We start from the raw sequence: 17,931 nt of genomic DNA, 5'->3' as shown, positions 1-17,931 counted from the left end.
GAGGCTTATAGATCAGTGCCGGTATTTGATGACCAGGAGGTAGATATGTTCTTTCAACTTTTTGAACGGGCCGCTAAGCAGCTAAATTGGCCGCAGTCTAAGTGGACATTGTTAGCCGTGTCTAAGTTTAAGGGGAAGGCTAGTGTAGCTTATAATTCAATGAGTGATGAGCAAGCAAGTCAGTACGACCTAGTTAAGGCTGCGGTGTTGAGGGCATATGAATTACGACCTGAGGATTATCGGTTACGGTATAGCGAGTTGAGAAAAACGCAGGGTCAGTCTTATAGTGAGTTTGTGGCTAAGAAGGCAGGGATGTTTGATAAATGGGTGATTTCTCATCAGGTAGAGTCATATACCGAGTTACGGGAGTTGTTGATCTTACAGGACATTAAAAATGGATTACCAGTTAGCTTACGTATTCATTTAGAGGATCGTGATGTCAAAAAGATAGAGGAGGCAGGCATAGTGGCAGATGATTACGTGTTAATACACAAAGCTCAGGCAGTACCGGGTAGCTCTTTACAACAGGGTGATAAGAAGAAATTTCAGCCAGGTTTTTCCCGGGAAAGTAACTATCGGGGAGAGTCATCTAGTTGGTCAGCTAGTCAGGCAAGGAATGCACCTGGTGGGCAAAGTAAGGATAGACCTGCATTATTAGCCAATGCACGAACTTTTCGTCCACAGTGCAGTTACTGTAAAAAGGATAACCATCTTATCGGGGACTGTTTTAAAAGGAAACGCGATAATGCGCAAGTGGTCGGTTTAGTGAGGTCAGCTTCGTTAGCGAGAGAGTTAATGGTTAGTCCCATGGCAGAGAAAGTAAACCCGTATGTGTCCACTGGTATGGTTTGTGATGTGAAACAAGAGTTGCGTCCTAAGGCAATATCAATCTATAGAGATACCGGGTGTAGTCAGAGTCAGATAACGCAAAAGTGTTTAGCTGGTATTGAAAATTCAGACATAGGACGAAGTTTGGCTTTAAGCTCAGTTACTGGAGAAAAAATGGTTGTCCGGTTACATAAGGTTTTCTTGTGTTCGAAGTTTGTGACGGGACCAGTCATTATGGGTGTTGTGAAGGACTTGCCTGTTGAAAACATAGAAGTTTTGTTGGGTAATGATTTGACTAGTCAGTGTTGTCAGCCAAAATGTGACCAATTGTTAATGAAAGACAGCCCTTTACCCATAAAAGAGTGTGAGGTTGATGAGATTAGTTATCCTGCGTATGTAAAGACTAGGGCTATGGCCAGTAGGTTAACACGAGACCTAGAGGATATTTGTGATTTGTCTGATACGTGTGTGAGCCATGAAATTGGAGTGGATGAGGTTATCAGTAAAATGGTAGATAAGACAACTGAGGAATTAAATGTGGTGGAACATGTTGATCTCCCGCAGAGGGGAATTGAACCAGTTGTGTTTGATAGAGGGGATTTACCTTGTAATAGACAAGAGTTAGTACTAGAGCAGGGGGCTGATCCAAATTTGTTGGCAGCTCGCACTACCTTGTTAACTGTGGACAAGGGAGTATTAATGAATAAGAGAGTTAGAGATAGAAAGGATAGGAAGCAACGGAGCCAAGCTCAGAGCAAAATAAAATCAGTGTTTGATAGGAAGGCTAGGAGTCAGGAATTTAAACCAGGGGATACGGTGCTGCTGTACCTTCCCATTAAACGGGGTTCTGTGCAGAACAGGTATTTCGGGCCCTATGTCGTGCACAAACGGGTTAATGAGACAGGGTATGTGATAAACACTCCTGATAGGGTTAGGAAAAGTAGGTATTGTCACATCAATTTGCTAAAAGGTTATTTTGACAGACTGCCGATAGTTCCAGTGTTACCGGTCCAAATTGAGAGACACTCAATTTCCTGTGATGACGTCAAGACTGCAGAGGTCAAGTTGGCCAACAGCCAGATTCTAGCAGACTTGAGCCCCCGGCGAGAAAAGTTGACTACGTCGAAACAAGACAATGTTTCCATTTGTCAGAACCTTCCAACGATTACCAACACCTTAAGCCAGGATGTGCGCTTGGAACCTAACGCTACACCGATTCGACAGCATGCCTATCGGAGAAAACCTGGAAAACTTGCGACGCTGAAAAAGAAGGAAACGAAGTTCCATTGGTCAGGTGAATGCGAGAAGTCATTCAACCCTCTCAAGCAGAGGCGCTACTCGTCTCCCGTGATGGCAGCACCAGACTACCGAATGCCGTTCAAGCTAGCTGTGGGTGCCAGTGACGTGGGTGCTGGAGCTGTGCTGTTCCAAGAAGACGAAGACGGACTGGACCATCCTAATGAAAGCCTCCAACCAGAGAGTTTTCAGATGGAGTCTTCCTCTGCAAGAATACCCAATTACCATTGGACATATCAAGGGCACATTCAATGTAATCGCTGATGCCCTGTCCCGAAGTTGAACGTTATGATAATGTGTTGACATTCTTGATTTCTGTTTTGTTTATATATTTTTTATTTGTATACAAGGGACTCAGAGACTCAGTGTGATTACTGGTAGTCACCTTATTATTACATGTGTTATAAATGCCCGTATGCGTCGGTTAACGCACCTTTTGTTTTAATGTAGTAGTAAGGGTTAATTAAAAATTAACCAGTTAGGAATGGTGTTGTAATTCCCTTATTAATTAACTTCTCCTGGAAGCGGTTCTCAATTATCACACGTGTGGGTGTTGTGTCACGGTGAAGTGATTCGCATATTGTGTAACTAGACACCTAGAGATTAACTAATTAAGTGATCAGTTCTGGGTTGTTATTATTGTCGTTATTAATTAACTACTACGGCTATATTTGTCATCGTAGGTTAATACAGATTCCAAAGTGTATTGTGTTTTGTTGTGTTTCTAGTGAACTAAACGTGCTATATTACATATACTTTATATAAGATCGTATCTCTGATCATACCTAGAGACGAGCCATACTAGGGTTTAACAGCCTGTTACAGAGAGATCTAATAGATATACAGTTAGGAGAGATATTTTGATAATCGTGTTTTATTCAGTTACGGGAATTATAGAATCCCCGTGACAGTCACACCTCTGATATATATACTTGATAAAAATAATCGATTACGATTGCTATTACATGTAAAAATGTAATCGATTACAATCGATTACGATTACCCATGTCTGATATATATATGTATGTATGTATGTATGTATGTATGTATGTATATACATATATATGTATATATATATACATATATATATATATGTATATATGCCGTTCTGTCTGTCTGTTTAGCTCTCTGCCGATCTGTGTGACTGTATTTCTCTGCGTAAATCTGAAATGTATTTTAGTCATTTAGTAAAATTGTCCTCAGCTTTTAAAATTCATAATAGTCATTATTCATTCATTCATTTATTCATCCATGCATCCATTGTTCAATGCGTTAATTCCGAATCTTGCATAATAGCTAAAATGAACTAAAATTGTATTTATAAAGTTTACGATTGACTGCACAAGAAGTTATAAGTTTGCCAACACTATCAATAACGTTGTAGGTGGCGTGGTCGGAATTCTTGGAATAGATTTTCGTTAACATTGTGAAATAGATATTTGTATTCAATGACTGATTAATTAAACTGCTCCCTTTGTGTATATTCTGTGATGACTGTATATGAAGAGACTAAGCATAGGCATACAAAACGGGTGGTAAACGAGGTAGGGGTAGCCGCTTCTGGAGCCTACCTCACAAAACATTCTAAGTTTACATTTTCGACTAGCAGTTGTTAACAAAAATGTTTGTTTTGTTTAACGATGCCACTAGAGCACATTGATTTATTAATCATTGGCTATTGGATGTCAAACATTTGGAAATTTGACATATAGTTTTAGAGAGGAAACCCGCTACATTTTTCCATTAGTAACAAGTGATATCCCACAGACAGAATAACACATACCACGGCCTTTAACATGTCAGTCGTGGTGCACTGGCTGGAACGAGTTATAGCCCAAAGGGCCCACTGACGGGAATCGATCCCAGATTGGCCGCGCATCAAGCGAGCGCTTTACCACTGGGCTACGTCCTGCCCCCGTCCTTCCTGATGTAGGGCCTATGTTTGCATGTGTTTGGCATCCATTTCACGCACAAAATTACATCATTACGCAAGATGAAACGTTGCAAGGACGACAGAAAATGGCATTTGCATGCGTCGAACTATACACAAACAAACAAGTTAAGCACCTCCTGTATTTTTCACAATGACTTGTCTTACGAGGTTTGGCATTGAAATCCTGATCACATAACCTCGGAAAAACAAATGTGTTTTGCAAGAATACATCTTTGACAGTAAGAAAACATAACAAGTGTATCCAGTTTTGAAATTTTAATCATCATTCTGAGAAAAATTCCAATATGCTGTATTTGAGCCAAAAACTGAGGCACAATAAGTATGGAGGTGCAGAGTCAGAAACACAAGTCAACATCATGACTGATCATGAAAAATGTCATTTGAAGTCCACAGATGACATTCATGACACAAATCATCAATAGCGGGTAAACCCGCCACATGCCCGGATGACAGCTTCAACCCTTCGTCTCATCCCTCCAGTAAGTCGTCTGATCTGCTGCATGGTCAACTGCTGCCATTCTCGATGAAGAGCTGCCTCTATTTGTGCCAGAGTCTGTACAGGTGGGGACGGTGCCTGTACTTGACGCCCCAAGATGTCCCAAACATGCTATAGCGGGTTTAGGTCAGGACTCATGGCCGGTCAGGGCATGGTCCTCGCAGCTTCAGTTTGGAGTAAAGCTGTTACTGCTCGGGAACGATGTGGCCTAGCGTTGTCATCCATGTACAGAGGTCTGGTGGCGAATGGATGGTTGTCAAAATGCGAATGTACCGATCACCATTGAGGATGCCTTGGATGGTGACAAGATCCAGCTTACAATCATGTGACTGCCAACCCCAAACCATTGTTGAACCTCCACCATACGGGGTCATAGGTCGTATGTTCCTGGGTGTGTAGGCAGCATTTTTATGCCTCCAAATTCTCAATCAGCCATCTGTGACATGGAGCAAGAACTGGCTTTTGCCGGACCAATGGACTCTTCACCAGGACCTCAGATTTCAACCTCTCCAGGCCAAACGTCACGCTAAACAGCGTCTGTCATGATAATCAGCAAGAAAGGGACGCTTGATGACCCTTCTGGCCTTCAATCCCGCAAATGTCAGACAATTCCTCACTGTTCTGGCTGACATCTGTCTATTGGGTAACCATTGGCTCTTCAGAACAGGAGACGTAGCAAAGGGTTGATGACGTACGAGCCGAAGCAGGGCCCTGTCCTCGTGCTGTGACGTCATGCGCGGTCTCCCTGACGATGGGAGATCCTTTACAGCATTGGTATGCCCGTGTTTTCGTATCAGTCTACTGATTACGGTGTAATAATACCCCAGTTGACGTCCTATACTTTTGAAGGTCATGCCGGTCGCATGCATACCAATAATACGCCATCTTTGGGCCTCTGATAACCGTTGACGTGCCATATTCAATGATTAAACTTCAACAATGCAAGACAGTGACGTTAAATGTCAACAATTGCAGTGTATTGATACTGCATTTTGAGCAAAGCATGGGTGGCATGATGCATGTGCATGTCGTTCTGTTGTGGGACGTCACAGATGTCATTATACTCTCCTATTATTTTGATGAAACACCATTCTTGACATATTCGTCACGTAATTTGCAGTTTTTACGAATGGGGCTATTTCAGTACTAATTATATCTAGGGGTGCTTAACTCTTTTTTTTTTGTATGTATTAGTTGTACTGCTAATATTGATAGGAATTGTAGTTTAGTTGTAGAGCTATGTTTACGTGCACAATAACTTGTACGATGTTTACTGAAATTGGTCCCAGTTTCTGAAAATTCAATACATTTCCTTTTTCTTCTTCTAAAAACGAGCGCAACTGTGTCAAAAGTAATACATTTAGATCATAATAATATACTTTTCGAACTAATAAGGCGCCATTACCAAATCGCCCCACCCGTGCTCCCGAGAGCTGACACGTCCCGTACGACTCATTGATATACACTATTTTCCATTACTGGCTTTGTTTGTCTAACCCAGGAGTTGTGATTTCTAACTGATCTGGTTAAACGTAAGCACTGAACCAGACAAATGTGACAATTCCGGTTATTATCGCTATGCTGACGATTGTGCGGCATTAGTACCAACATGAGTGAGAAACAAAGAAATGTTTTATTTAACGACGCACTCAACACATTTTATTTACGGTTATATGGCGTCAGACATATGGTTCAGGACCACACAGATTTTGAGAGGAAACCCGCTGTCGCCACTACATGGGCTACTCTTCCGATTGGCAGCAAGGGATCTTTTATTTGCGCTTCCCACAGGCAGGATAGCACAAACCATGGCCTTTGTTGAACCAGTTATGGATCACTGGTCGGTGCAAGTGGTTTACACCTACCCATTGAGCCTTGCGGAGCACTCACTCAGGGTTTGGAGTCGGTATCTGGATTAAAAATCCCATGCCTCGACTGGGATCCGAACCCAGTACCTACCAGCCTGTAGACCGATGGCCTACCACGACGCCACCGAGGCCGGTAAACAACATGAGTGAGATGCAGCTAAAATGGGCTGTCGGGTTGTTGCTTACTTCAACCAACGCTCCGACTAGTATATAAAAGCCATGATGCATGATATGGTGCCTTTTGAAAAGTGGGACGGGACGTAGCGTAGTGCTAAAACGCTCGCTTGATGCGCGGTCAGGTCTGGGATCGATCCCCGCCGGTGGGCCCTTTGGGCTATTTTTTTCCCAGCCATATAAAAACCTTGATGCATTATGGTGCCTTTTGTAAAGTGCATAGAAAAAGGTATTTGTGGGTGACAGGAGTATGGAGTATACTGCATCTCATTTCTCACTGACTAAACCAAGTGTCCCAATCACCGTAAAATACTTATCACATAATAGTCACGCTGGTCATACGGATAAAGCCATTGCGGTTAGATCAAATACGCTGCGGTTATGGCGCCAACTTGGGGAAACCCACAGGTATGATAAAATGGTTAATTTCCTATAGATTTCTGAGCTTGTCCTTTCAGAGTTTATTGGTGATTTGAAACAAAATATAGTTAAATACGTGTGTGAAATATGGAAGTGATTCCAGTGATATTAAGTCCGCAAACAAATAATATGTTTGCACAATGATATATATTCAATAAAATTGAAGTAATTTTTTCCTGTTTTCTTACATTTGAAGTTACACGAAGTAATACCTGCTATACGACTAACATTATGAATTATTTAAGAATATATACTGAACATTACAAGCTGTTGTCTGATCTGAAAATAGACACAATATTAATTCTAACCAAATCATTTGGGCTCTTTTTGGATAAAACCCTTTGTGGGTATGAGTAAAATATAGTGCGGTTGTGTCTTTTCATCGAATAAAATAATTTGCGGTTAATTTAAAACTTTTTTTTCAAAATAGCTGTTATTACTCATTTATTTTTTGACTTATTTTAAAGACGACAAAACAATATTAGCGTTTAAGCAAAAAGGGGTGTGTGCTATTCCAGAGTAAATTGTGATCATACTAAAGGGCAATATTTCTTTTGAAGGGCAATAATCAACTAAAGTCCTTTTTGTGTGTGTCCTCATTCGCCTGATGTTTCAACAGTCCTGTAATATATTTGTAAGTGTTTCCACAACAACAGGTATAATAAATATGTTTGTGTTCAGCATTTTTGTGGTTGACCAGTGAAGCACTATTTGTGTAATGTTGTCCATCACATATTTTGCACTCATGATATTAAAATTTGTTTTAAATGCATGACTGAGCATGTTGTCGTTGACATGCTTTGGAAGCAAAAGACTTCAAACATTTCCCCGCAAGAATACGAATTAGCACCAGTGTGAGTATTGACGTGGTCTGAATAAATGTCTTTCTTGTGAAATACCTTTTGGCAATTGTTAAAAGGACACCTCAGCAATGCTTCACTGTCAGACAGATGGCTCCGCAAATGAACGGTCAACGATCATTTTCGACAAAATGATTTCCTACATTCGTTACATAAATGCCTGCTACTATGGACAGATGTATTATGGGTAGCCAGGGCTTCATCCGAACAAAAATACAAATGGCAGGCTGGACATTTTATTAGTCCCCTACCGGTCCAACCGGAGGGGCCTATAGGTTTCATCTCCATCCTTCTGTCTGTCCGTCCGTCCATCTGTCCCACATAGGTTTTCCGGATGGTTTTTGCAGACGGCTTTGAGATATTGAGCTTACATTTTGTGTACAACTTTATCGTGTACTGTTACAGATTACGTTTGACTTTTATGGCGATTTATCCATTTTTGACGGAGTTACGGACCTTGAACTTAGCCAATATGTTATTTATTTCTGTTGATTTCTTTTTTGCTGGAGAGTAAACATTTGCAATATTTTCAAAATATCAGAAAATGTCTTAAGGTTTTATAACTCATCTATATTTTAAAATACCTGTTAATGCCTTTGCATGTTACAAGTTTTAAATGGTGTGTGTGACAAATAAAAATGCATTATTAGGTCACAGATTTGGTCTACTTACAACTTACCATAATATATGACATTACACTGCCTAATAACTATAGTCATTGCATGTAAAATCTTTCTGTGGGGCACTTAATAAGTTATCCCAAAAATACTGGCAGCAAATTCATCAATGAAGTCTCAAAATTACCATAACTGTTGAAAACAACAAATAAAAATGTATATTTAATTACCGAAACATGATTTACTCCATAAAATGTTTAACCGCAAAACATTTTATTCAAAATGCTTTCACCTTCAAATGGGAAAACGTCGAGTTTTGTCTTTTAATATAATCTACAGCATTGTAATTAATGTTTATCTTTGAAAATATGTTTGCATTAACTGTACCCTTAATTATTTATCAGTGCCAATTGTAGATCACTAATTAGGAATGAAAATGCAGCCATTAGTAGGTATAAATATGTTATTATGTGGATGTAATAGCTTCTCATGTTTCAAATACCAAATTCTTTATCTTGATATTATAGATGCATAAGAGGAAATATACTGTGATTAGATCTGCAAACTTATTTTAAGATAAATATGAGATATTTTCTTGAAATCAACACTTTACGCTAACCTCCGTCAGTAGCGTGTAAGCTCTGAAGACCGCGGCGTATTTCATCCAACCGCAATGATTTTATCCGTATAACCAGCGTGATCGTTAAACGTTCTTTTTAAAAAAACATTCCTTTCCCCTGCTCTTTCTCTGAAGTTACAGTTGCCGTAATAAACTAGACACTCGGGTGCCGATCTTTCAATTGTGTCTTTGGAAACAGTGAAAGTGAACATCTTTCGTAAAAGCAATAGTAAAAGTATATCATCACATGGTGGTTACAAATTGCAATCATATTAAAATTCGGGGCGAGGCGTAGCCCAGTGGTACAGCGCTCGCTTGATGCGCCGGTTTTGGATCGATCCCCGTCAGTGGGACCATTGCGCTATTTCTCGCTCCAGCCAGTGCACCACGACTGGTACATCAAAGGCTGTGGTATGTGCTATCATGTCTATGGGATGGTGCATATAATATATTCCTTGCTGCTAATCGAAAAGAGTAGCCCATGAAGTGGCGACAGCGGGTTTCTTCTCTCAATATTTGTGTCGTCCGTAACCATATGTCTGACACCATATAACCGTAAATAAAATGTGTTGAGTGCGTCGTTAAATAAAAAAAAAATCTTCGTTCATATTAAAATTATTTTTAAACGCTTTAGTTTCAGTAAGAGCGTCTAGACTGGATGTGTGCGTCTGCAAAACGCATACGGCCAACCGCTATGAAATAATCGTATGTTGTGTCTATGCCAAAAAGCAAGCGACAGACGCAACAGTCAGACCGCACACACGCGCCGCATCCTGTCTACATGAGCCTTTACTCCCCGTAAGTTGAAAGAAAGTTTGTTTTGTTTAACGACACCACCAGAGCACATTGATTAATTAATCATCGGCTATTAGATGTCAAACATTAGGTAATTCTGACACATAGTCATCAGAGGAAACCCACTACATTGTTCTATTAGCAGCAACGGATCTTTTATATGCACTTTCCCACAAACAGGAAAGCACAGTTGTGGTGCACTGGTTGGAACGAGACAATCCCCAATCAGTTTAATGGATCTACCGATGTGGTTCGATCCTGCGACGCAAGCACCTCAAGCGAGCGCTCAACTGACTGAGCTAAATCCCGCCTCTCGCAGTTGAAAGGTGCATTAATAACCGGCCCTTTCGCCAGTTGGGTAAATCTTTTGACATGTTAATGTCCACAAAAAATTGTATTGTACTGGTATGTCAATGATCGTAGTGAGTGCTGTGAGAAAGTGCATTCAACTAGTTGCAAGTTCTTGTTTCAGAAGAATTAGGAGTCCGGCAGAGAAATGCGATTTTTCTATGGGAGCGGTGACATGTTACTTTTACTTTCAGACAAGTTGGCACAATTACTAGAAGCGATGGGTTGATTAAACAGCGCGCTGGAGCCATCGTTAAAGAGAAATACGACTTACGATCACGATATGGCTTTGTCATTTTGATTAAGCTGAGATAACTGATTTCACAATTAATGGGTATGGGTATACGATCCACACTGATATTTGCTACTTTTGGTTTTATAATGCACTGACCTTAGTCTGTATAATTTGGATAATGGAAATGAAATGGTGGTTGAATATTGCTGCTTTTAGGGAATACAATTTTGTGCACAGCATACCAAAACACCACTATCTGTTAAACATGCAACATATTTTGGTTGTTTCTTCGGTAGTCTCTTGGGGTCTTAGGATAGTTTCTTTTGGACGTCTGAATGTTTCTACATTTCAGTGTATTTTTTTACCATTAATTTACACATTATGCCTGATTGCCTAAATTATCTGATGCGTTTCTTGTCGTTTAGACCCCGTGCTTACAAACATTTTTAGACTCTAGACGAGACATTAACAGTCTGAGATTTTAACGTCATGATAACGTCAAACATATTGCATGGTACAACATTTAAAGTGCATACAGTTTCACTAATAGCGTTTGACGTCAGTGTATCAGGATCAAACTGTAGCTCAGATCAACCACTCGGTGATATAATACTAAGTGCGGACTACCAACTGCCACGACTCCTACGACCAATTACTGTACTTGTTAATCTCAGAGCTCCCGTTGTAAGTTGGGAGTTGGGGGAATTACTATGCAACCGTCGAGTTGACCATCTCCGTCGTGATAGTTGACAGTCTGAACCTAACAATAGTGAAATGTTTCTCGTTCCAGGCAGCGCTTTACGACTAGTATATCAAAATATGTTATGCTCGTTACTTCGCCTGATATATAACACATATCAAAGATCACTTGCTCATAAATAGTAAACGTAGCCTAATGGTGGCCGCGATTTTACTGTGATTTTCTAAACCAACATTTGCAATTTCTATATTCACAATCAAAAGAAAGTATATCGATCAGTTTTATAGAAATAGTAAAAGCGGCACAAAACACAAATTGGTGCAAGTGTATTTCGAAAGTATAATCCTTTTGGTGAGATATGAACAATTTACACACAATAATTACTAGCAAGTGTGAACATCGGAGTTCACAAACAGTGTCAGGGATAAAATATGCCATTTCACATAAACATGTTTCGGTATATTTTCTTTTGATCGTCAGCATACTCGTATATATATATATATATATATATATATATATATATATATATATATATATATATATATATATATATATATATATATATATATATATATATTATTATATGTCAGACATAATAGCCGCTAACCAAACACTATGCTGGGGTGTGGTTAAAGACACATTAATGTCCAATATCCCTTCAGTGTGTTTCGAGCACAATGAAAGGTGACTAGTCAAGTGATATTAATAACGTGTGACAAAACCATTGTGTGCCTCCACTCTGCCTGTTCGATAGATACTGTTTTATCAAATCAGTTCAAATTACAAGCACACAAGCCAATATGGGTAGATTGTTGTCTTTTCTCCATCGGAACAATGTCTTGTTTGTATACAACAGTGGGTATTTCTTCTCGTTAGATTAGCGAGTTGGTTCGCGAAAATATGTGATTATCACGAACCAGCGCGTTTCCTTTATTCTCTGCGACATACAGGAAGTTCCACATCTGATCACCGATCACATCCGAGGGGAGACAATTCTTTCTTAATTACGATACACATACTGGTATTACAATTAAACAGTTCGAGAATACGCAGAATATATTTGTAAAAACAAGTTCAATTATTTACCAGCATATTTCCAGTCCGGAGCCCGAACGTCGCCCGAAGACAAAAATGAAGCCCAAATGTTAATGCCGAGGTGTATATTGTTCATATTTTGCGCACAGATACACCTCAACACGATGCATTTATATATGTTAAAAAAATAAATGTAGGAAAAATATTTTTTAGAAAAAATCGCATTTTTCATGTTCCGGCTGTACATAACGAAATCTGTATGCATTAACATTCACTATCCGTTTTTGTCTTCGGACATCTCCACCCCACCCCAACTTAATAGACCGTTCAACAATTACGTAACGTTTTAAGGGGAGAAATGTGTTCTGAAACGTTAGAAAGATGGAGGGCTTGTTTCTGAGGAGTTGTGCAACGTTTTTGAAACAATCTCATTTTTATTTATGCAGAAAAATGCAACCAGTTAATGATATTTTGTTCTTTAATTTTGTTTTTAATTTAATATTTATTACAAAACACAAAGACAAAAGCAAAATCCACGATTTAGTCAACTTATGACACCATAATAAGGGACGAGTGTATACAAATTGACATGCGTTTACAGTTTTCAGAAGTGTTGACTAAACGTTACATGGATATAAAAATAGCAAATGCTGCGTTATGTAATCATTGAACGGCCCTCAACCCCCTATTCAATCATTTCTGAAATACTTTTAAACAGGTTAACGTTTTAAATTTAAAAAAAGCTAGCAATGCTGCCAACTGTTCTAATGTTCTAATTGTTTTTCCAAGATATTTGTTTGACTTACTTCATAAACATGACGACTCCAACTCTGTTCATGTCAGCTTCTATATGACTCCAGGACTCGGCCACCAGCTGTTTCTGCTCATCAGTTAAACTCGGGGCATTATCCAAGATGTCCTTAGCGTGGTCATCCGCGTCATCTTTACTCTTGGTTCCATTGGTCGTCAGGTATTTTTTCCCACCACCACCAGAATTAGTGTTCACCTTGGATCCATTCAGTTTAGCCCTCTTGGAATGTCGTCCACCCATCTCGATAACAGTCAACTGATACGTTAAGACCTTTTAAGCATATAAGAAGACAGAATACGTAACTTTTAAACACCGCATGTCGTGTTTGACATCAGTGTGTTGGCTACTTATCTAATTTGATCGTTGCTTCTTTCTCTTCCCGTGTTTGGCTATTGGCTAATCAATGACAGTCCAATGTCCTTTTCCTTGTCGTCAGCTCTGAGCCAGAGAGCCGTGTTGTCAGGCGCCACGTGGTTTCTACTTTTTCTATCTCCAAGAATGAAGATCTGCGATCGCGCAGGATATGTAATTTGTGTAAAGCCGCATTCATTCCCTATTGGACACATAGCCCGGGATGGCAACACACTCCCGCTTCCTTAACGTAGGGGATTGATAGCCGCAAATATTGAATTTTTATAAGCAGTCTACGTATCTGAGTATTCTTTCGTCAATAGATTTTAGAAACGTTGTCTATGTGGCCACTAAATTGGCGGGCTTTATCCTATATGGTTGCTGCAGAAGATGAAATAGATTTATCAGAAATTTTATTGTTACGGGTTAAGTGAGGCTAAATTAAAAACATTGCATTACCGTTAATGACTATCTGACTTAAATGGACGTACGGATTTCGCTGAAGTGACAGGATTAATTGATTACGCGAAGACACCCTGAGGTAAAAGCATACAGATCGATTTGTAGTTGACGGACAATGATACGAGAGTCAGACTGACAGATGGACGGACAGGTGTATGTAAATACGAATAAATGGCGAAGGAATGCTTAACAACAATGCAGCACATTGTTTGATCAGAGAGAGAGAGGGGGGGGGGAGAGAGAGAGAGAGAGAGAGAGAGAGAGAGAGAGAGAGAGAGGGGGGGGCGGGGGCGCTCACAGCCGCCACACGTGCTACTGTTTTTGAAAAGCAGCAAAGGACATTTTATTTGTATTCTTGCGAAGACAGGAAGGTAAATGCTACTACATGTGAGTACCAGTAATGTCTACTGAGGCGATCCGGCGAACCACCGCGTCGTGTAACAACTGAGGATAAACCTTTAAAATAAAAGAAAATATTAATGAAATAATTTAGAAGATAGCAGCATTGAATCTACTGTTCATTTTTCATCTAAACTAATAAGATTTTTCGTATCAAGGACTAATTTCAATTTCGACATCAAAGAGTAGAGTCCATGTGCCAAGTAAATTGTGACAACCGAAACTTGAACTAAAATCCATTATGATTTTCATTTAGCCTGATGTCTATAGTGTATGAATAATTGCGATGGTCATATATGACATGTTGTTTCTTTCTTTTTTTGCTCTATTGTTCTCCCCCCCCCCCCCCCCCCCTCCCGCCCCCCCCCCCCCCCCCCCCATTGGTTTAGAGATTTTGTTTTCTTTTTGTTTGGTTGTTTGATTTTGCATGTTGTTGTTGTTGTGTTGTTGTTTTTGTAATAAGTGTATATAGTTTGCATCTGTAATTGTAGTCAACATTACTGTCATAGGAATATGTTCATCAAGTATCAACTTAAGGTGATTCATGTTTGCTCTTTAAATGGAAATCATTATCAAATATATGTTTGCGTTACTGCTTTAAGTAAATGGTTCTAATTGTGTATTTTCCCCCTGCATACTCTTCCTAGGGGATGTCTTATTGTATGAAACATCACACATCGGGAGCTTTTTTATCCTCTATGCTTTATTTGCGCTAGGCCTATGTTGCAAAACTAAAGGAAACAGCTGAATGTTCAAGTGATAACAGATTTGTAAAAACTGATGTTTTCTCACCACCAATTTGACACGAACGTGAATACAGGAATCATATTTAGATCATTTCACTCGTGTGACACTGAAATGTGGATGGAAAGACATAAATGAAATGTGTAGATTTTTTTTAACTGTCTAAACAATATTAATCTATTAAAATGTAAAAGGAAATATATAAAAGTAATTAAAATGCAAATTTAATTGCATTTATGTTTACTAAACATATTTTAATAATATCACTATTTGTTCAGCTTTTGGTGCCAAAATGGGGCAATAGTATAAGTAGGTGTTTTTGTTACTAATATGTAGGTAAAAGGAGTACATATATAACATATTATCTGGACCCAAAGTGATGAATTTAGTTTTTAAAATAAAAATTAAAAAAAGCTTGACCTATCCTACTTAATGTTTTTCGCCATGCTTCCAAAAAGTCTGGGTTTTGTATTCTTCTGCATACCACTGTCGCTTGTCCACAGGATCTATAATTAACAAAGGATCAGATTAAGACTGGGAACCCGCTGCAGATGTTATTAATTTACAACTGTTTAGCAGCAAAGGGTATTTTGATGATTTAAAAATTATACACTTTCAAAGAAACACGATGGCATTGTTACGCCGTATAGAGCTCCTGACGCATAGAGCTCCTTGAGGAGGTCTATGCGTCATTAGAAGAAGTTGACTCACTGAGCGCTGACCTAATTAAATTCAATGGTTAAGTAACGTTTTAACGCTGGCTTTTTCACTGTCAACACCATTTTTATTTTAATAAAACGGCGATCGCGAGCCAGTTCGCTCAGAATATAGAACTTTAACCATTTTACTACCCGAAAATAGTTTCGTTATAGTTTTCTGATTGATTTTTCCACCGTAATTTTTCATGTTTTTAAATCGTTTAAATTTCATTCCTAATGGAAAAGCTTGAGGATTCCCTGCTAAATTCGGAGACTCGAACGGATTCCCCGTGTCAAGCATTTTGACAGGAGGCGGTTTCATCCCAGTTCGCTAGCCAATTAATGCCTGAGATATTTGCCGAGCTATCAGTGTAAATATTTTTTTGATTGGTGCAGATTATAATCCGTCATTTTTTAATGGAAAAAAGTGAAGTTTACGAACTTTCTTACTCTCAGCGCCTACGCACTCCATACGTCTGCTGTTGCGAACTTAGTGAAAACGTCAAAGTTTGTAAACAAATGTATCAATTTCTCGATTTTATGGGCTCTTATGACTTTGGGATTGATTGTAGATTATGCTAAACATGTAATATTTTGTCTTATAAACGACACGAAGGTGGTTTTTGTGTGTCTTTTGTCCAGTAAACATCTGACATGTGTGGGCTGTACCATTGATGCTGATGCAAGGTGTGGATGAGTTGTGTGTTCTGTGCATTTCGTGGGCCTATACCACAAACAGCTAGCAGTCTGAGTAGGGGTTTTTTTCCTTTATTATTTTAGTTTGGATCGACGTTTTGGAAATAACAAAAACAATATTTTTTTTCTGCGAATTTAAATAAAATTATTTCAAAAATTAAAAATAGCGAAAGAAAAAAATAATTTTTAGACAATTTTCGATTTTTGAGCAATTTTCCACGGTCATTTTCATAACCATAGTGTGACGGGACATGCTCTTATTTTTGTTCGCCTGTGGCGATGTTAATTGTTTCAGAGGGCCGTGTGCGGCGTGGTTACGTAATACCCCTGCGCGATGGTGGTCGAGCTGTTCCCAATATGCACTTAAGACCAGGAGGGCACCTTGTTACGTAATACCTCCGCGCGACCGTACCCCCCTAATACACACCCAGACCAGGTGCGGAGGCCATGCGGCCAGTAGTTACGTAATACCTCCGCGAGTTCTGTTTTACGACCTTGTTCCTAGCGGTTTGGCGACAGCTAGTCTGACCATCTAAGAAAAAATGTCGTCTTGGTCGCTGTGGAAGATTCACATTATAGGGGGAGTACCGCGATGTGCCCCCAGGCGATATTCGGATTTTTGTAATAAATAGCTAGGATTTTAGATCTATCGGGGAGAAACATATTGGAAGGCTTCCGGGGAACGTGTCCGTTTGGACTTGGTAAATATATATTTCAGCTTTGTTGTATAACCTTGATGTGATTGATGTGACTTTAAATATTTTAATACTGTATTATACCAATATTATTTAGACAGTGTTTCCGGTAAACTGACGAAGTAAATTGTAGGCTTCACTGTTCTAAAAATATAAAGATTAGCCGGTCATCCTAGAGGACCTAGGTAAACTGTATGTTATTGTCTTTATTGTGATAGGTACCAGTATTAATTCTGTATTACAAGGTTACTGAATGAGTAGTTAAGGGTTAATTAAAAATTAACCAAGTAGGAATAGAGTTGTAATTCCTTTATTAATTAAGTTCCCCTGGAAGCGTTTCTCAATTATCACACGTGTGGGTGTTGTGTCACGGCGAAGTGATTAGAATGTTGTGTAAACTAGACACCTAGAGATTAACTAATTAAGTGATCAGTTCTGGGTTGTTATTATTTGTTGTTGTTAATTACTACTGCGGCAGTACATGTGTCAGCATAGTATTAATACAGATTCCAAAGTGTATTGTGTTTTGTTGTGTTTTCTAGTGAACTAAACGTGCTATATATATAAATACTTATATAAGATCTTATCTCTGATCATACCTAGAGCCGAGCCACTCGGGTATAGACTGCCCGATACAGAGAGATCTAATAGATATACAGTTAGGAGAGATATTTGGATAACCGAGTTTTATTCAGTTACGGGTATTATAGGATCCCCGTGACAGGAGTAAAAATTGGGGGCTCGTCCGGGATCTGAAACGGGACATGCATATTTAAAAAGTATTGTTTGTAAATGGGGGCTTTATAAATTATTTTTACAAATTAACTAGA

The 17,931-nt window shown here is 39.1% G+C and overlaps 1 protein-coding gene across 1 annotated transcript in view; it reads right to left on the bottom strand.

The window, feature by feature from the left end:
• The window catches only part of LOC121370090 (neuroglobin-like), a 68,745-nt gene extending 55,449 nt beyond the window's left edge, over positions 1–13,296 (bottom strand). Inside the window, exon 1 of the mRNA XM_041495191.1 lies at positions 13,052–13,296. Coding sequence (XP_041351125.1) covers positions 13,052–13,296 — 245 coding nt within the window. The remainder of the gene's footprint in view (positions 1–13,051) is intronic.
• Between the last annotated feature and the right edge of the window lie 4,635 nt (positions 13,297–17,931).

Source organism: Gigantopelta aegis, chromosome 4 (assembly GCF_016097555.1).
Source record: "Gigantopelta aegis isolate Gae_Host chromosome 4, Gae_host_genome, whole genome shotgun sequence".
Taxonomy (NCBI): Eukaryota; Metazoa; Mollusca; class Gastropoda; order Neomphalida; family Peltospiridae; genus Gigantopelta; species Gigantopelta aegis.
This window is presented reverse-complemented; position numbering and strand designations above follow the sequence as displayed.